At 31.6% G+C, this 22,132-nt stretch overlaps 1 protein-coding gene across 3 annotated transcripts; it reads left to right on the forward strand.

Annotated features, from left to right (window-relative positions):
• On the forward strand, positions 1-20,359 carry LOC128172340 (uncharacterized). Of its 3 annotated transcripts, none has more exons than XM_052838139.1 (9): positions 1-92; positions 804-982; positions 15,823-16,100; positions 16,200-16,343; positions 16,791-17,000; positions 18,425-18,540; positions 18,797-18,938; positions 19,355-20,141; positions 20,294-20,359. In XM_052838139.1, exons 1-8 carry the CDS (start codon positions 49-51, stop codon positions 20,138-20,140), a joined length of 1,899 nt encoding a protein of 632 aa, XP_052694099.1. In that variant the 5' UTR covers positions 1-48; the 3' UTR covers position 20,141; positions 20,294-20,359. The 3 variants fall into 3 exon arrangements, with proteins under 3 accessions (XP_052694099.1, XP_052694100.1, XP_052694101.1); XM_052838140.1 differs by having other exon boundaries at positions 20,299-20,356; XM_052838141.1 differs by lacking the exon at positions 804-982 and having other exon boundaries at positions 59-92.
• The last annotated feature ends 1,773 nt before the right edge of the window (positions 20,360-22,132 follow it).

The raw sequence follows: 22,132 nt of genomic DNA on the forward strand, positions 1-22,132 counted from the left end.
TTTTCATACTTGACTAGATGTGTTCAGGAGCTGACGACTAAGACAATTATGGATAACCTTAATACAGATACTGGAGAAACTTCGGACGCTGGGTATGATAATAAATACTTCTGTGATAGATTGTATGATCATCGTTATCGTTGTTACATAAGTAGAGTGTGTGTAAAAATATGCAAACTGTATTTTCCTGATAAAACAAGTTGGAAATGTAAAACCTCTCGCAATACAAAGCTTATCTAAGCCAGGACAGGAACAGATCTGATTTAAAACTCGAATCATTGATGAATATGTGGAAACATACAATCATGATGGGAAATGAAGGCTTTGATTTGATTTAATAAAAAACTAATGGTTGAAGGTAAGGATTTGAATAAAAAAGTTAACATCCTGCCGCCAAAATGAAAAGAAAGAAACGAAACAAAGAAAAAAGGACCTGAATAGGTTTTTTTGCTTACATTAGCCATTCTGACCCAACAATCATTGCGTTATATTGAGAATCAACATGTTCGACACCTTATTTACTATATCAGATATATTCCTTTATATTGTGAAGGTCAGCAAGGGGTGTCTGCTATAATTTCTATTTCAATAACTTTGGTTTATTTTCCTCAACTACATATTGCAACACGTACATGTGGTAGGTTGTTTTGCGTATTTTTTTTAAAAGTATTGTATTTTTATACACACAAACCATTTTGAATGATTTCTTATCATAACATTTAATGAACTTATGGTATAGTCGTTCATTGAAGTACATGCTAATAAATTGTAAACTGTATGTGCCTAACGAATTTATTTTACAGAGAAGAAACTGAGAAAAGGCTCTCAAGGTATATAGAAAATGTATTCCATTTAGTCGAAGACGATAAGTTCTGGTCAAAGTTCGGATGTATCCTTGAGAAAACGTATCCTGGGATAAAAGAAATTTTAAGGGACAGGATAAAAGACCTCGAAAAACTTGACTGTGGTATAGTTGTGGCAGGTATTGTAAATGATTAAAATATGTATAATTAAAAGTGTAAAAATGTTAATAATATATATATATATATATATATATATATATATATATATATATATATATATATCTATATCTATATCTATATATATATATAGTTAAAGGTCTTATGCAAGAAAATAACCTATCTAACTGAACTTTTAACTATTATAATTTTTTCTCTTTCACTATTGATAGGCTAAAAGAATAGTTAATCAATTACCTTAATAAATGCTATATAGTAACAAAGTGGAATATATATTTTGTGCAAGACCTTGAGTGATGTTGACTCAACGAGCAGACTTGTTACACATGTTCTTTGTTTCTACACTAATTAAGGTCTTCCGTTTCCAACGGAAGACCTTTCTATTATTGTGCGGGTTAAGATTATTAGGGTCTTCCGTTTTCAACGGAAGACCCTCTTGTTATTCTTCGGTTTCTTTTTAGGGTTTTCCGTTTTTCAACGGAAAACCCTTCTGTTATTCTACTGTTTCTTATTATTATTTTTTTTTTTTTCCCGCAAATTTTGTGCACGAGATTTCTCGAACATTTTTTGTCTGATTGCTATGAAACTTTCAGGGTATGTAGATGATATTAATATCTCTAGACGTTTTTTTCAAAATTTTAAAATTTACTTCCGGTTATGAGTTATTGCCCTTTAATTGAAAATTGGGGGGTCTTTTGTCCAGAGTTGATCTCGGGAACTACAGATGATAGATTCATGAAATTTGGCGAAATTGTCGGTAACATTTTATAATTTTGCTGGCATGAAAATTTTGGTAATTTCTCTGTTAGTTTTTGAGCTATTTGTCGCCAAAGTTTAAGATTTTTTCGGGGCTGAAATTTTGTTGCTTTTTGTATTATAACCTTTAAACTAAAAATATTTTGTTTATACATATAGAACAAAAGTTGTTTAGAATAACGGGAGCTTTCATTTAAAATTAAGAAAAAAGGGCTGGCCCCTATAATTAGGGGTCAGCAGCTCATACACGTATTTTTCTGATAGCAAAAATCGTTATCATCTTATGAAAAAAAATTAATTCTGTTATTGTTAATATATTAAATAATGTCATTTGGTATCAAATTAAACAAGTTCTGTGCTATATTTTTTTTCAAATTTCATAAAACAAATATGTGAGAATCGTACATGAACGAGTTAATATGTCTACATAAACACACAAGCGAACAAATGCCACATTAAGGCCCAGGAATTTACTGCATTACGTTGTGTTGCGTCTTAGATAAATTGTTGTGATTCAATTTCATTTTTTTTCATCTATATCATTTATGAATTCAATGAACACACATTATTTAAACGTTCTATGTGCAACTATTTGTCGGGGCGCCCCTGTTTGTAACCCCCGCGCGCGCGCCGAATGTAAACAATAACGAACGGCATTGTAGAAAAGAGAGCCGTAATGCAGAAGAGAAGTTGTGTATTCTTTCGGTGTACACATGCATTTTCAATTTACTGTGAAACATATGAACGTGCACAGGGAACAATACTACATATTTGTTTAAGGAGGATATTTTTCTCGTGTGAATCGTTTACGAGGAAATTCTGACAGCCACACTTCTGTCGACGATCAGCCGTTGATAAGCTACGAGTAATAAAGGAGAAAAGATGGACATTAAAGTGTGTGATTTATGTGGATGTTACTGAAGAAGGTGAGGCTTTTTCTCCTTTTAAAGTTTCTTGTTAACTGGTTAAAGTTTAGTATATAGTATAGATGTACATGTAAGTACGTGCACACGATATTTTTGTTATGGTGTGGGTGTTTGTTTACTAACGTGTAATTTTTACATGTTTCATGGATGTTTAGACTCGCTCGAGGTTCATGGGGGACTGGAAAGGGTAACTGAATTTATCTATTTAAAAAAATAACAGATTGTGAATTTTCAACTCAAAATTCAAAGCAGGGTCTAATTAGAAACATATCATATATTCTGGTGCAGAAGACTCCAAATGTAGTCATGAATACCCTGTAGACATAACTTCAAGTAAATAAAATTGTATACTTCAGACTTCAGAGTTAAAACATGACTTTAATATCTTTATGATGCCGATCATTGTATCATTAAAGAGGTTTAGCAGACCAACGGGTACCCGGTACATGTACTTGTACATGTAGGTTACAAGTTAGAACTATGCCTACCATTCTACCAGTTCACATAATTTTTCTTGTTTAGCAGTTATGATGTGTACTTAAATTGTCCTTGTTAATGTTTTAAATGTAATTTTTTATTCTCTTTTTTTTAATCTGACTACTGGCAGTACTGGCGTGCGAGCAGTTCTCGCCGAGGACCATTTCTTGCTGGTGCCCTGTTACATCATATTTTCGTATATAATTTTATGTGTTCATAAAATGACGTAACAATGCACTGGTGAGAAATGGTACTCGGCAAGAACTGATTGCACGCCAATATTGATTAATTACAGACAAAAACTGAAGGTTGCGAGTGTTATTTTTTATTGAACAACATTGTTTAAAATAATTCTTAATATGTGACGATCAGACAGGTTTGAATACCAGTGCCAGATAGCTCAGTTGGTAGAGCACCTGACTAGAGATTCAGGGGGCCCAGGTTCAAATCCCGGTTTGGTCCTTCATTATTTCTCCCATCCTGTTACAATATTGGTGTTGTGACCAACCCCTGGAACTAACAGGTTAACTCGATCCTGCCAGGGATGATCTTCGAGGGTGAAGATCATTTAAGGGGGAGGAATGTGACGGTCAGACTGGTTTGAATACCGGTGCCAGATACATGTAGCTCAGTTGGTAGAGCACTTGACTAGAGATTCAGAGGGCCAGGTTCGAATCCCACTTTGTTCCGTCGTTATTTCTCCCATCTTTTACATATACATGTATATCAGATATATGACAGATGATTAAGAGTCATCACATGTTTTGCAAGATGCAATAAGTGTTAAAAACCTTTACTTTACAACAGAATACATTTAAGTGAATATTTATGTTCCTTGTAATTATTTGGTTTGGTTTTCTTGACAGTGTCGCATATACAATTTACCCGCTCCTAAAACACAAACTTTCTTTTTGTGGATTCAGCTTACCACTGATTGGCTGCTGTTGCAGCAGACAAATAAGATATGCATGCACAAAACACAATGAACTTTTCAGAGAATGAGTTGAGTTTATTTAAACTGTTGGAATTTGGGTATTTTTTTTTAAATGTATACTTGTGACAAAACATATATGTGGTACATACAGCTGTAGCTTTATGAAGAAAATTTTGGTTAGACCATATATACCTATCATGCAAGTAAATGATATTTACAAAAAACTTGCAATTTATGGCGTAGAAATATACACTAGTTTTATAAAGATTGACATACATGTAATGTACCACATTCTGTGAAAAATAATCTATTAAAAATTCTTCATTAAGTTTACTCATACATGTTTTATGCTTATTACACGTAGTATTGTTTTTAAAACATGTAATTTATAAGAAAATAAACAAAAACCCTCGCTAAATTTATTTGCAAAAAAAAAAAAACACACAGTAGAATTGATAAAAAATGGTATACCAGAAGCTAATACCAGTACATGTACTTTGACGCTGTTCGGTGGGTAATATTCGTTTGTAATTTACGAATTGAAATATTGACTGTTGCACTACAAGTACGGTAATAAACTCTCTCTCTCTCTCTCAAACTCTCTCTCTTTCTCAATTTGATAAGTGTTTATACCTATGAAAATTTTTTAATATTATATTATGACTTGATATGCAAATTTTTGATCTTGTACTGCCTAAATGTTATGTCATGTATTGGGATATGTCATACTTATTACACTGCATGGTCAGTGTATTTTTTACAGAAATACTATGCATATGTTAATGTAAACACAGCTATTACTAGTACATGTATGTAAACACAGCTAATTATTTTTTTTATTTATTTCAGCTCAAAACGGACTCTTGTTACCACATGGCTTTTACCGGTACCTGTTGATTCTTGTGGGTCAGCTCCTGAGATTAACCTGTCACCTCTATCCACATGCGTATTCCTTGTGTTCTACAGACTATTTACCGGTAATTCAAATTAAATCCGATAATGCATGAACAATAATGGAACTTGAAGAAAGCATCATGCCATGTTGTGGTTTGTGTTTGATAAGAAATTATGAAAACAAAATTAAGGCTGTTTAAAGAAATTCATAATTGCTGTGAAAATTTGTTTTTCAATAAAAGTATACAATTATGTTTCCTTTATTTTTTTATTTCATAAAGATATTTAGATGTGTTTACATAATTGAACCCCCCCCCCCTCTATTTAATTGTCTGCATTAAGATTACATGTAGGATATGTAAATGTACATTTGACTTTGAAATAACATCTGCTATGATAATTACTTTTGAAATGAACAAGAAACAACCTATTTCTACCTTTCTAAGGTATATATGCATAAAAAAGTAGAAAAACATGTCAAATTTGAACATTTTTCATTGAAATCAACTCTGTCTCCAGCTACCTGGGTGTGTTTGAATTTAATTCTAATTTAAGGCAGATGTCTAACTTGTAGGTTGTAACTTACTGTTTTAGCATGGTTAGAAGGAGACTAGAAATCAGAATAGATTAGATATTCACTAAATATGATTGTTAGCTTACTTTTTTCATGAAAACAAGATATCACAAGCAGGACAGCTGTCTATTTGTTAATTAAAATGGTACAAATCATACAATAAACAAATAAAGATCAAATTTTAGAATCATTGATGATTGTTTTCAAATATGTGTGAGAAATTACTCAAGGAAATTGCCACACGTTTCATAAAATTAGGTAAAACATTTCAAACCATGACATCTATGAAAATCAAAAGATTGGGGGGTGGGGGGTATACATGTAAGGGTATTTCTAAGTGATGTGAAGCTTTTATCATGATTATATCATGTAGGCATATGTTGTATTGATTAAGGTTTCTTTTTAAAGGTGGTATAACAAAAGTTGACCTCTAAAAGGTCAGGTAAAGATGTTTTACTATGGAGAACCCTGTAAATCTGTGTTTACTAAAGGAAATTGGAAATGGTGGGTTCACTTAAATGGCCATATTTTCATTAAACCTCAATGGAATTGGCAATATGTGGTATTCTTTTTCTCAGAATTGCATTAGCTTTCTTATTCTAAGACAAACCGTCTTTTCATAAAAATGTTAGTGTACTAAGTTAAAGGTACAAGGAACAGTTTCGGATAAAGTACCGTCAAAATTTTTTGTAAAATTGAGAGTGACTGTACTTGAAGGTTTATCATTGTTGCGTAGATTCATGAAATGAATTTTAATGATTATCAATAGTTAGAGGGATGTCTCTTGTTGGAATTGGTAAGCAATATTAAGGCCCCTAATTTTAAGTACATGAGAAGCAGAAATAAATTGTGAAACTTGCGGCTATGACAGATATGTTGACTTTACAGTGAAATTGAAGGTTACAAACGGGAGGTTATATAACATGAAATGTAGGTGGATGGGATATTATATGCCTATTTAGTATTTACTGGGTATGAGGACAATAGCAAGTTTATTGTCCCCCAAGACAGCAAATATTTAATGAGGCAAAGCCAAGGGAAATAGTTGCTGTGGAATGGGACAATAAACTTGCTATTGTCCGAATAGTCAGTTAATTGGTATTTCATTATACAGAAGAAAACTTTATTTGTCAGCGATGCAGAATTTCTTGATGATAAACAAATTAGAGTTAAATCAAACTTTGTATTTAATGCGGCGATCTTATTAGGTCAGAGGTGTTCTGAGTTTAAGGTGATATGGGACACTTCCATGTTGTGACATATTGTTTATCGAAATAAACAAAATAAAGTGTAATTATATAAGTACATGTAGTTTCTTTTCAAAAATGGTCACCTAACTCCTTAGCACAGTGGGTTAGAGGGTTTACTAGGAACCTGTAAGTCATGAGTTCGAATCCCGCTGGGGTTTTTACAATTTTTACCTTTTCAAATATTTTTAAAAGCTATTTTTTGGTTAAATATTGTAAAATTTGAAAATTCTAAACCGGTGAAAAGTTTTCAATTATATAGTACTTTAATCCATATTAATATCGACAGATGTCCCATACCACCTTAAAAAGGAGGGAAATCAAATTCTGCTGATGAATGGTTTTGATGACTATTCACCATGGGCAGATAGCATAGATACTATTTTGAATTAGATAAAAAGGCATGTTTATGTGGGCGCCTTCTAGTGATCAATTTGTCCGTCTGTCCATCCGAGATGGCTTGACAGGAGCATAGCTTCTCTCCCCTTGGCCCAATCTGGCTCATACCTCATCCACAGGGTTGCTTTGGTTGAAGGATGTGCAGTGACCTTGAACCATGTTTTTAGGTATAAGGTTAAGGTCATAGCAGAATTATATAATATAAAATCCTTGTCTGGGGCATATCTTTTTTCCCTTTGGTCCAATCTGGCTAATACTCGCAGAGTGTCTCTGGTTAAACGATGTGCAGTGACCTTGCATGAAATTTCTAGGTAACGGGTGAAGATCATATCGGATCGTGCAAAAATCCTTTTTTGAGAGCATATATAATTTCTACTAACCCCTATTTGGCTCTGACTTCACATAAGCAGAGCTTTTGAGTAAAGGGTAAAAGGGTGTGTAGTGACCTTGAACCTATTTTCAGTGAAAAGAAACTGTGAAGGTCATACCAGAATTATATTTTTAAAAATCCTTGTCCGGAGTATATCTTCTCTCCCTTTGCTCCATTCAGCCTCATACTTCACCCACATGATGCCTTTGTTCAAAATATATGCAATGACCTCGAATGATATTTGTAGATGAAGAGTCAAGGTCATATCAGATCACACAAAAATCCATATTATAAGAGCATAGATATACCCTCCTTTTAGCCCCTATTTGGCTAATGTTTTACCTTTACAGAGTTTATTGGTTAATGGCGTGCAGTGACCTTGAACCAAGTCTGTCAATGTGAAGGTCATAGCAGATCTTTTTAAAATTAGTTTTAGATAGTAGATTATTTTTCAAATATTCTTAATCTTGGTCAGATTGAACAAAAATGCATGTATGTTAGGGGGAATGAAATTGAATTAAAAGTTCTATGCCAGCTGGAAAAATTTCAAGTTATAGGTCAAGGTCAAAGCAGAATTCTCTGAAATAACATAAGTGGGGCCCTTTGAAATGTTCACCATTTCAATGTTGTCTGGTTCATAGTAATTTTACATAGAAAATATTCACAGAAGTACAGTAAAGTAAACTTTACATCGATAAGTTTCTGACAATTAATGACGCAACGAGCACACAGTACGAAAGGTCAACCTTTTGAAAAGCAGTGAAGAGGAAAAATTGCTCAGAATTATGTTTTAAACAAAATTGATTTTTTACATAAATTTTAATTTTGCATTCTGGGTTAAGAAAAAAGATGTTAGTTCAAGGTAAAGTAAACTTGTACTTAAAATGAAGTCAAATTTGTTAAGTCGTACTTAAACACATTGTTTTTTTGTTAAGTCGTTCTTGAAATGGTTAAGGGTTTTTGGTTAAGTCGTACTTAAAAACATTCGGATCATGTTAAGTTGTACCAAGAATCATTCGATTTTTTTTTTTTTTATCTTTTTGTACTTACGTTTCTTTGTTACTAGATTAAGAACTCTGCTTCTTAGACGTACTTCTAGCGTTGCTTTCGACATTAGCGGAAAACCCACTCGTTGCTTTGCAACGAGCTTTGCTCTAGTTATTATTATTTTTTTTCTTTTTCTTTTTTTTCTGACTCCTTTTCGGCTTCATAACTCAAAAAGTTTTCAACTTATTTAAAGGAAACTTTCAGGGATTATGTGCAATTATAATGCCTCAAAGATGTTAAAGTTTCCATAACAACGTCACATCCGTTTTGACGTTACGTCATTTTTAAACTTAAAAAAAAGTCATTTTGTCCACGACATTTATCAAAAACGCTTTAAGATAGAGTCTTGAAATTTTCTGTAGTAGTGAATTTGGCAATTTACATGTGCAATAAGGCTGGAAATAAAAATCCGTCACTTCCGGTCGAAACCGGAAGTAAAACAAATTTTTCGAAAAAATAAATTTTCTGATCAAATCAAAAATGAATATGTGTTTTATAAAGCTTATCAAGCTGAATCTAACACTGAAATCCGTTTTAAAATCGGACAATGCATTAAAGAGATATCGGGGTTTAAAAATTGATTTTTCCGGAAATTTTGTTTCCGCGTCCTTGGTTTTAAAAATAGCGTAATGTTCAAAGTGAAATTAACTCGTACCAAAAATAATTGCTCAGTCGTACTTAAACACATTCAGATTTTTTTTGTCAAGTCGTTCTTGAAATCAGAAAGGTTTTTATTAAGTCGTACATAAAATCATTCGGATTTTGTTAAGTCGTACCAGGAATAATTCGATTTTTTCATCTTTTTATTTTAGTTACTCTTGTTATTGGTTCAAGAGCTCTGCTTCTTACAGGAACTTCCAGCTTTACTTCTGACATTAACGGAAGACCCACTCGTTGCTTTGCAACGAGCTTTGCTCTAGTTCTTATTTTTCTTTTTTTTTTTTTCTTCCTAGACGCGAACTTTGAGGCTTCATATCGTGCTCATTTCTGAACGGTTTTTGCTCAAATTTTCAGGGCTAATGGACTTTACAAAACACTATCTTCATCAGTTTATAAAAGTTAGAATTCCCTTTCCGTTAACGAGTTATTCCCCTTTTAAAAAATTTTGGGGCCTTTGGTTTCCAGACAAAGGCTCCGAGACTATGAAAGCAGGGAATGGGAATCCAACGAATTTGAATAACAAAGACATTGAAGTTGTATACATCGGTTTTTGTTTTTTGATTACGTTCCTTATTTAGGAAAAGGTAGGGGGTTAAAAAACAGGATTCGGAAGAGTGCGAAAATTTAGTCATATTTTCCTTTGTATCTTTTAAACAAAAAATAATTTGTTAAAACATGTAGAATAAAAGTTGTGCAGAATATCAAGGGCTCTCATTTGACACCAATAAAAAAGGGCTGGCCCCTTAAATTAAGGACCAATGGCCCCTAAAAGTTTTTGCTTAATAACTCAAAAACGGTTAGGATTTTGATATGGCTGTCGCTGGAAAAGTTGTTTGTTGGGATCTCATAAAGGTCGTTACAATGTTATTGTGAAAGTGATTTGTGTAGTATGAGTGTAACAAGCTTTACATGTTAACATGTACCTGTTTTCATTTGACAAGTTAACGAAAGTCTTTGCGCGTACAACTGGCATAAAGTTACTGAAGAAAGTATGCTGGTTTATACAAACGGCATTAATTCATAAGAATTTTTTTTTTTTAGAATACGTGCTTTTTTCTTAGGAGTTTAAGTCATTGTTGTTAAGTTTTTATAATGCACAATCCTTAAAAACGGGATTTGGAAAACAAATCATTGTTAACTTTTTCTTTTCTAGTAAACCACAAAATATGGAATTAAAAACATCTATATATGCATTACATTTTAGTTATAAACTCCATGCATTTAAAATCTACCTTGAATCAGAGCTGTGTGTGTGTACCATTACGTAAGCTCTCCCTCGCCAGCGGCCGAGAAAATCGGTCACCATGGTCGCGGCTGGACTACCTAGCGGTCAGCGGTTATCTAATACACGAGAGTTGCGTCTCTCATATATGTGTTTATTTATCCGCAAACTCAGGAATTGTTTTCGTTTTGATTACACATATTTATGGATTAAACGATTGGGTGTCAATTAAGAAATCGTTCAGTTAATTAATAAAAGCAATGGCATTCTCAATCTAAAGCAATAATAGACATAGATCAATTGTGGGTTTTAAGTTTAAAATAAACAACTTCTATTTGATAGAGTAAGGTCATTATACTGCAATCTTTTCAAAGCTTCCTGGGTTATGAGCTGTGCGGGTCTGTGCGTTGTACCTTTACGTAATCTATCGTTCGCCCACGGCCGAGGATCTCAGCCACGGCTGCACTACATAGCGGTTATTTAATACACAAGATTCGCACACCGAGACGCACACTTCCATGCATATGAACGTGTTTGAGTAAATATAGCCGTAAATACAAGAACTGTTTTAATTTTATGTTATAAAAGTTTGTCCATTTTGTATTTAATTAAATTTGAGTGTAAATGAATATTAATGAACGATATTACTCCAAATCGGAAACATCGTCAGACATAAATTATTGGTTGGTTTGTTTATGTAAAATATTTTATAAACTGTTCAAATAATGTTTTAAATCAACAATAACAACAACAACAACAACCCCCCCCCCCACCCCCAAATATTAAACATTTAAATGATGATTATCCATCGCACATGGCTGAGGAGATCCGGCGCGAGTGGACAAGTGATCCGCGGTCGGTTCGTGATCTTCTACATGTACCTTATCACGCGTTCATGTTTCATATTTTGCACGGATTATAATGTTTTCAACTATTATATTGGTTTAAGATGAAAAGATAAATTTATTTTACTTGTACAGTTGATTAAGCATTGATGTATACGAGAGCGTACAAGGTGGTTTAAAAATCAAATCAAATTATAATCAATGTTTGCGGTATGTGCTAGCACGATAAAAGAATGTCCAGAGTTGAGGCATTCGATGAATATTTAAAAGAATATTCACATGAGTTTTAAACAACTTTGGATTAGATTCTATCGGTCACATATTAATCACTTCTGTAGTTTTTCTACATGTATACGTTTCATTGTGGAAGCGAACTCATTGCTGCCCCCCCCCCCCCGCCCTCCTCCCGGCCCGCTGACAGGAGCTCGCGCTGGTATTTTTTTTTTTTTTGATTGGCGAAACGATATCAAGATCTGTCGAAAATCATTTTTAGTGGCTTCTTCTTATGTGTAACATTTTGTTTCACTTTCCCACCCGTTTGTTCAAATGTTACCGTAACTCAATAGTCAATACCAAAAATAAAATCCGTACGATTACAAATTGAAATCGGTTTTTCAGTATTCGGCGGGATTTGATTTTTCTTCTAACATTAGTATTTTTATTGGTTTTAGAGGTAACGATGTAAAAATACAAACAGTAAATAAATCTGATATTATTAACATTCATAATGTTGAAAAATATTTAAAATTAAATTAGTCACATTCGTTAGGAAACAATGTTATACAAACAACCGATAATTTTTTTTCTATGTCGTATCATTCGCGTAAATAAATATGTCCTTTACATACTCGTGTACCTCAGAAAAAATTCAAATGATTAAACAAAAAAGAAAGTTGTAATAACTATTTCGGATTTTTTTTCAAAGTAATTTAACATTGTATTGAAAAGAACAAGAAATAAAAATGATTTAAATTTTTGACTCAATCTTCGTATTTATTACCGGCGCTCCTTACATGTATAACAGCGTACAGTGTATAGATTATCATGATCTATTTGAATTAAGTACCATACGTAAAGATTCCCATAATAATTAATTGCATGACTGTGTACATTGTAGGCAAATCCCTGTGCGTTAATTACTTTTAAGACCTCTTGTTTTCCGTCAACAGTGGTTTAAATAATCAAAATGATTACTTGTAAAAATATCTATAATCGGGATTCCAAAGAACTTACTTCCCGCAATTCATAGAAATGATCAGTATGTTAATTCCATGTTTACATTTAATTTTGTTCAAATAATTAATAAATTTACTATCATTTAAATTGTGTGCTTCATCAAATGCTGATTCCGAATACCTTGAAGTTATAAATTTTCCATTGGCTATTGACAAAAAAGAGACGCTTGACCATCCAATGAAAACAAATACACAGAGTTTGATTGACAGGTTCAGCCAGGTGCAGGTGTCACCCGATGTCCGATGTTATGTGTGCCGCTTGCGCAAAGCCGAATGGTCTCAGTAAGAGTTATCGATGTCAATAAATAAAAAAAAATACATGCTTATCAAACCATGCTCGTGTAATTTAAAGTTGATTACGGCTTGTTCCAACAGAAATCATGTTTTGCTAACCGTATTTAATATTTTTTTAATATAGCGAATTTTAATATTGTACAGTCATTTTACCGGTAACGAATCAGCATGCGGTTTCGTCGTGCATGCAACTATTATTATCGGAATTACAAATGTTTTTATTTTTTGTTTAAATCGCGTTTCTTTGTCCTTCTAAATTGTAGTATAAAACCTATTATAACTGTAGTATAAAATATAAAGGATGAATTACGGAGACAGTAATTTCAACACCCCCTCCATTTTCCTAGTTTCGAATTCGTTTCCCAGTATCGAATTAAGCGCCCTTTATCACTTCTGGCCGAATATTTTGAGGCGAATTAATTTCCAAAATATACTAGAGGTACATGTTAATGGACTGATAAATGAAGAAGGAAAACAATTGTGGGAATATGTCATTTAAACAAATAACGTGATCGTTATTTTCATCATACCGTTTTCCCGTCGAATTGAAACCGGACTTGAACAGTTTTCATTTGCGTTACTTTACAATATTGAATTTTCATAAAAACACTTTATAATAGTAATTGATGATAAGTAGTTGCCATTTTCCTTTGTTTTTCCCGTATATCTATCAATATATGCAGCCAAATAATACTTCTGTCGCAAAGAACCGAAACTATATAGGAAAACTACACGTGGTTCTATTTGAAGTCGTAATTTCATTCAAAGCTCCATTATAATTTGATATGATGCATTATCTTTTTAAATGAATTATATTTACTAATTATCCACTTAATAGGGATCAATAACAAACTTATTTTCATCGTAAGGCTTAATTGTTTTAACACTTTCGTTTTTCTTCCTTTAACCTTCCGGCAGCTCATATGTGGGTCACATTTTTAATTTGTAAACAATTCGGTAAATAATCGTACAAATGGCAAACAACTTCAAACACTGATAGAATATTTATTTCTGTTTTATAATTACCTAGCTAGGATTTTTTAAAACCTCAACTTCGTCTTCAACCAATAATTTTTCTAAAAATTATTCGATATTGGCAAATATTCGTTACCGGTAAAACGACTGTACATATACCAGTACTGAAACATCGTATAAAAACGTTATATATACATGTACTCTGTAACTAGTCGTCTTTTAATACATATACCTTTCTTTTGTTTGTTAAAAATAAATTAAATTTTGTAAAATGATAAGTATATCATTTCTTCTAGATTTTTTTTCATGAAAATACCTACAAAAGAGTTTTGCCAATCACAAACAGTTTAAAGTACATGTAATGTAAAACACGGGCGCCATTTTGAAACAAATTGTCAGAGAGTTCCGAATAAAATCTGATGAACGTTTCACATGGTTCTCGCACGCTTTGCTCGAAACGATTTACACGCTTTGACCGAAACTCTGCACGCTTTGTCCGAAACGCTAAACGGTTTACACGAAACGCTTCACGATTCACACGAAACGCTAAACGGTTAACACGAAACGTTTCTCGCACGTAAGTCGCACGCTTTTTTGGTGTAGTAGTACGTTTCAGGGTCTAAATTTTGTCAGCACGCAACAATTCTTAATTGCACATTGTCTTCATAAATTTAGAAATATTTAAATAAAGAAGTTATCTTAGAGTAAAGGTTACGTGTTTTGTAAACGGGCTCGGTTTAAAAAAAAAACCACAATTCCTGACATGACACATGAGTACATACTGTTTATAACAATGCTTGCTATTCTCTGAAAATGTAACTCACCATTAAATATCTCATTTTTTAAATAATGTTTGTTACGATTACATAAACTTTGTGCGACAAATAGTTTTCCTAAAACATTTTCTTTTTCAAAACACGTTTTATATGCAGGCTTTCAATCACAGCACGTTTTTTAACAAAAGCAGAACTGAAAGTTAAGTAATTATAATCGTTTGACACCATATCACATATATTTTCAACTCACAGCAACAACGGAAGACCTACTCGTGGCTTTGCCACGAGCTCTGCTCTAGTAATATGTATACTTCTGTGAAGTATCAATTTACAGAGAAAATGTCCTCATTGATTTTCATTCAGGCGAAAGGTTTAAAGTCAACAATTAAAGCTAGCATTGTTTATAAAGCGATATTTGCTTGCAAAATCGACCTTTCGAGAGAAGCTTTTGTTTTATTCAAGAAATGCATTTAATTCCGACGTACGTTACAGGATTTAACATAGCTTAAAGCATTTTATGCTAAGCGGTTTAAAAGAACCCAGTTATGTTATACTCGCAAACGCAGATATTAAATTAATGATTTATCATTTAATTTTCTATAACTAAATATTAAACCAACTATTTTACAAGATGACTCTTTATAACATTTAACATAATGTCAGGCAAATTCACACACGCGTCCTATTGTGGCGTAGGCAAGTAATGTTATACAATATATCAAAACGTTATTATCCAATCAATGGAGGCGTTACAAAACAAGATTGAAAGTATCAAACAATATCAACGGAAAATAACTAACATAACTAACATAACTTGTTGTGGGAAAATTAAAAAAAGGTATGCAACTCTATCAGAATCGTTGTGAGAATATTTCTTATTTTTTCTGTATCTTATAAAAAAAACCCAAAAAAACCCAGTGAAATATTCACGGCGCAGAGTATTTGCTAGTTTTGCACTTTTCAACCTTCAATTTCCCAGTTGAGTTATTGATTTACCTTACACAATCCAATTTTTAAAATTACATTAACATCAACAACTTGGTACATGTAATGTGTAAAATATATATTAAATTCAAAATTTTTAGTTTTTAGAATGCAAGAGATTGTTAAAGGGAACCATCAGAAACCTGTGTTGACCTAAAAAAAAATAAAAGGAGTAAAAAAATTATTTTTATTCAACTAGGAAAATGTAACATTAGTTTAAATTACAGGCGAAACAAGCTGTGGAAAAAGCTCTCTAATCAATAAACTTATAGGAAGTGACACTCTACCTGGGGATGTCTTAGAAACAACAACTAAAATATATAGGATAAAATACTCCGACACAATTAAAGTGCAGACATTTAAACATGGATGTACGGAAGCCATCGATCATCCTTGTAACAGTTTAGAAGAATTGCACGCAGTGCTTGAAGAGTTAGAGGACGATGACAAAAGAGATAATACAATTTGTCAAGTAGATGTTTACATGCCATTCTCAAAAATACAGGTAAAACGACAAATATGTTAAAGAAATACTCTAATCATTCATTTAGTATTCATTTTGTTATACATCGTGTGTTTAATCAATGGGATATTCTCATTTCAGAGAGGAAATGTTGTCTTTGTTGATACTCCAGGGATTGGCGATTCTGAAGACTTTAAACAAATATTGGAAGAATATATTCCCAAAGCTGTTGCCTTCATCTTTATCGTTGATGTGAATAGAGCAGGAGGTTTACAAAAGGACAGGGTATTAAATATAGATGAAAAACTGAGACGAGAAATAAACTTTACTAGGATCTAGTTTTTTAAAAAAAAATATTAATTTGAATTAAATACCGGTAGCATCAAAAACTAGTTAAAAGTCATTCTGGTTTATATTATGCCTTATTATTATCAAAAGATTAAGTGTAAGACGCGTCCTCGTACATATGCCAGTAATGTGATGCTTTCTTTTGTAATATATTTTATGTAACGAAAAAAAAAACCCTAAACAAAACAAATATTCCATCTTGGTACCAATCAATTTTCCAGAGACTATTTATTAAACTCTTATGTATATACTATATTGATTAATGCATGAATTATCATTAATGATTTAAATTAAATTCTATTTTGGTTTTTTTGTTTCATTAATGTACTCATGGATAATAAAATGGAAATATATGTCAATTAAGAATTTGTATTCATTTTTCAGTTGCTACCAATATTCTCGACAATAAAATCAATCGCTGGAGAAATGAAGTGTTTTGACTTTGAAGATACCTTATTTGTAAGAAACAAGTGGGACTCTATAGATGCTGACCACAAGAAAAAAGAAAAGATTAAAATTAAACTAAATAAACGGATCAAAGAAGAATGGCCTTGGGTGAAAGAAAACCATATCTTCGATACATGTCTAAAAAAGGTCAGAGTTCATGCAAAATTATTTGAGCAGTAATCAACCTCTAAGAGGAAGAGACAGCTTCTACATAAAATGATTCAACAATTACATTTTCTTTAGTTAGACTAGGTTATGGTTTATTTAAATCACGATCCATTCTTATCTTTGTGTTAACAAAATGTAGTTACCTAAATTGCTAATGATTCAATTGCAGTGTTATGTAGAAACGGAATATGGGTTTTATATTATTCTTGGGAATATGAATTATCTGAGTTTTAATGGGTTTTTTTTATATATATATTATTACTCTCTTTCCGTTGATGCGTAAATATTGTTAGATATTGATAACTCTAAGTTATTACATATTATATCGAATAAACAAATTATAATTAATTAGTCATAGAATTATAAATCTTTGGGAAAGGACTGTTTTAATATATAATATATATCTTATGATATCGTTATATAATTATAAAAAAAATTCACAAAAAGAAATATGCATGAAACTTGCTCTAGAAGACTATAGATTTCTTCAGAAGTTTTGTTTTTTGGGTCATAATATTTATATACAATTGAAAAACTGCATGTTTTATAACCCCCTATCAAAAAGTGTTATTTTTCTTTTTATTGCTGGTTTATGTAGGTAAAGAAAACGATGCACAACTAAAAGAATCAAAACATATGCATCTAAAACAAACTGAACTTGATCAAGATTCATGAAATAGGATCAGAATTTTCTTTTTGAGAATGCAGATAGATAATAAAAATAAACCCCTACCCTCACAAAAAATCTCAATTCATTGAATATCAGCTTACTCTTTTAACGTCATAATAATAACAATTACTAACAATTTCACATCACCCAAAGATTTTGTTTTCCACTTTTAAAATTAGTTCTCTGTTGTACACTTTTTACTGTATAATTGTGTTACTTAGTTAAAGTAAGAACAATAAGACAATTTCCTGCCTTTAAAGATTTAAAATTGGCAACTTTTGAGCGATAATAAAATATTGCGGTAAAAAAAAAACCATGTGTAATACTTCTTTTATATATATTGTGTTTATGTCAAAAATTAATTCCAAAAATAAAAAAAAACAATAGTTGAACTTACGAATTCAGTGTATACAGCGTATAAATTAAAGCAAAGCAAAAAATGTGATTTATAACAAAGGTTCGTTAATCCTTATTCATTTTTTTAAATTTCTGCAATTATATATATATATATATATATATATATATATATATATATATATATATATATATATATATATATATATATATATATATATATATATATATATCATAATTTGCACAAAACATTGTCTATCACAGGATCAATAATATGAAATCATTGAAACGTAATGAAAAAATTTATGGGTATCATTTAAACAATGTCTAATTCAAAAACCAGATCTTTAAAACATTTAATATTCTTATCGGATTTCAGGACTTAACTAATGTTGTGGACATTATTGAATACAAATCTCAGTTTCAAAAATTGGAAGATTCAATCCAGGATCTTATCAAAAGGAAGGAAAATATTCGAATTCAAACTCATGGAAAGTAAGTATCGACAATTGTATTTATTGACTAAGAAGTGTTAATAATCTAAAAAAAAATGCAATCACTAAATTTAATCGCATATACTATAAGGATGGTGTGTACAATAGGTTGTACTTGTATTGTTTTAGATTCAAAACTTGACCTGAAACATTTTAAATTAAAAATTTGAATATAACAAATCAATAATTGCAAAATATGTTACAGAAACATATGCTGGTCTATTTTAAGAAAAGCGTTTACTTAATATTTATATCAGTTATTTAAAGAGTGTGATTGAAGACATTATCACGATACTCTCCGACGGCCAGGATAACATAAAAAGGGAAAAGGAAGCAAACGATACTTCATATGCACACTTTCTTGAAAAACGCAACAGAAATAGAGAGTCAATCAACCTTGTGAGTATTAATAACTATGTCCACATAATGTAAATCAAATAAGGAAATAAACACAATAAAACGTAATTCTGTTTTTCAGAATGTTATTGAGTTTTATTGTGTTTTTTGCAGTCTAAATGCGAAGTATTTAAAATTAAACCCTTGTACTATGAAAGCGGCCAGAAAAACTATATGTCCTTGCCATTTGTACCCGATTGGCGATTTCTTATACACCGACCTCAGTTTTTGATTTAATATTGTCGTTGTCAGTTTAATTGTTTGTAAAAAGCTTACCATTAGAAAACAAAATATGATTTAAGGTTTTTAAACTGCACAGTTCTTTTTTTTTTTACAAAACGATTATCGAAAGATCATGACTTTCATTTATTTTTTCTAGTCCTTTATAAAAATTTAATATTTCTTTCCATTTTATTCAGATGGAAAATAATGAAGACAAAATAGTCATGGACATATTGACACATCTCGTCGACGATCTTTACAACTACATCAATTCCGAAGAGTTTTCAGATCAAATATTAATAGGAGAACCAAATTTAAGTACTTTTTCAAAAACCCGAATTGAAGGCGAAATTCAGAGTCGAATGGCAGACGCTGTCACAGCATGGCTTGATACAAACGTACCTCAAGTTGTTGATTCCGTATTTCATAAAATTATTCCGAGAAATGCTGATAGTCATGAGGAGATGATTAATGTATTTGAAAACCTTGCGGTGGTTTCTACATTCTGTAACGATGGAAGCATTGGATTGCAGGAAGCTGTTTTAACTGCAGCAAGCGGTTTTGCTTGGGCTGGTTACTCGGCTGCTTTCGTTGGTCCACTCTTACCTGGTGTACTAACAGGACTTGGATTGTGCAAGGCAGTATCAGTTGGAATAAAATATGTTTCTAACATCTTACCCGAAACGGATGCAATTATAAAACTTTCCTTTGAAACACGCGTGGAATCGATGGATAAAGAATCACTGAAAGCATTGTTTGTTCAACACTATGACAAACATCTGCGTAAATTTTATCGAATCATTTTTAGAGAACATATACCTGCTGTAGAAAGCAATTTGTCTTATGCTTTGGAAGAGATGAGAAAAGATGCCGATAGGCTGGATACAGAGCATAATAATATCATAGAAATGTCACTAAGCATGGCTGAATTTCACGAAGACGTAGCAAAATTGCTTGAGTCAATAGACACAAAAAAGGTTTGAGGTATGAATGGTTCGAACTACATAATAGAAAAAAAGTCATCTATAAGAACATTTATGCATTTTGTTTCCAATGGTACCACAGGTAACTTTTGATGGCCTTCCATGTTTGAAATAAGGAGGAAGTAATTGGCAATTAATTAATTTTTTTTTTAGTTTAGGAGTTGCTGTGTGATTATAAATTTGGAACGACGTCAGAGCATACAATAGATACAGCATATATACGATGCTGAAGCAACTAATCTTCAGGCCATTCAAACACTAACCGCAATACGTCTTTAACATAGAAAAATAAGCAGCACTGCTCAACGGTTTTCCATAGCTTAGAACTACAACCTATAGTTCAAGATGAATAATAATTTGTACAATGTGATATTTAGAATACTTTTGTTTGTTTTACCGGAGATAGTTATATGCAGAACTAATATGTAAATGAACGAAACTTTTATATTATGCAGTTAAGGGTGTTGTGTTTACACTGTATTGCAAATATATGTAATAGGAGTAATATTTTCATATATATTTATTTAGTCAAATACCTTAAATTGTAATTACAAACTATTTTCCAAAAGAGTTATCTCTCTTTTTTATTGAGTAGCTGTAGATCGATATCTAAAAATATAAGAATTTTCCGATCAAATGATTTAAACAATAGTATAACGTATTAACCCAGAAAGTACATCTGGTAATATTGTATTTTACACTGATTTTGATATAGTGTTTACCGCAGCGAGTGTCTTTATTTTTGTAAGTGCCTAATCTGATAGAATTTGTACATATACCATACATCCATGTGTAAGTTTTAAGTAACAAGTAACAATGTTATCTATAGTTATAAAGCATTTACATCTGTAATACAGTTTTAAAAACTAATGGTTTGAAAAGTGTCACTGCTATGTGTAAAAAAAATGAATTGAGATATTTTAATGCATATGAGAAACAAACAGTTTGGCGAAGGTGAAAAATGGATACAATCTTAGCATATTTTGCTTGAAATTGAGGTAGAAAATGTGTACTATTGTGAATTATGCTGAATGAAACCTTCCAATGTATCAGGTTTTGTGTAAACTGATCTTAAAATTTAATTATGTACCTAATTTTGAAAATTGCGCAAAATGTTTTACATCATTTCAAATAAACGGAAAATTAATATGAACCCCAACAAAAACTATCGAAGGATTTTTCAAAATGTTGTTTTATTAAATGTCATTAATCACTTGCGCCAATGCAATTTATATAGATCATGTTACAGTACGCATGTCATGTGATTAGGAAGTAAATATGATGTAACGAAAATGCATTAAATATAGTGTTGGATATCGTTGTTGATATATGCATTAAAGATTTATAGCAATTCGCCCGGTGAAAGTTTTTTTAAAAATTTAAATAGTGCTGTTTTTCGATACAATTTCAGCTTTAAATTAAACACCTGTTACGTATCTGCGTAATTTTTACTGAACCTTTTGCGCCATAAAAGATAAACTCAAGTGTACACGGTCATCTAATGCTTAATGCATCTGAAATATCGAAACCGAAAACGCTGTGTTTATTTTTTCATCATTAGAACAACATTCATTTAATTACATACTTTTGAAATGATAAATCGTATAAGACCCTAAAATGATACCTAAATGTTGTTGTTTTTTTTTATTTATATGAAATCTACGATATTCTTATATTGCCTTATTATAAAGAGCTATCTAGTAAAAATTCTAAATTGCCCAATATTATTTCAGAGGTATATAAGAAGAATAAGATATGATAAAACCGAAATACGGTAGACATTAAAATCATGCACAGTTAACTTCATTAACATATTACCATATAAAACAAATTGAACGGGTTGAAAATTCAGAACATATTCAAAGCAAAAAATCAAAATTTCTTCGGCAAACAACTTTGCTTAGGCCCCCTATTAGACTTCTGTGTAGATTAAATTAAATTGAATCTTCGTGTAGAAATAAGGAAGTTTTGTAAAGGCTCTTGATTTCAATC

The sequence above is a fragment of the Crassostrea angulata genome, chromosome 2 (assembly GCF_025612915.1).
Source record: "Crassostrea angulata isolate pt1a10 chromosome 2, ASM2561291v2, whole genome shotgun sequence".
Taxonomy (NCBI): domain Eukaryota; kingdom Metazoa; phylum Mollusca; class Bivalvia; order Ostreida; family Ostreidae; genus Magallana; species Magallana angulata.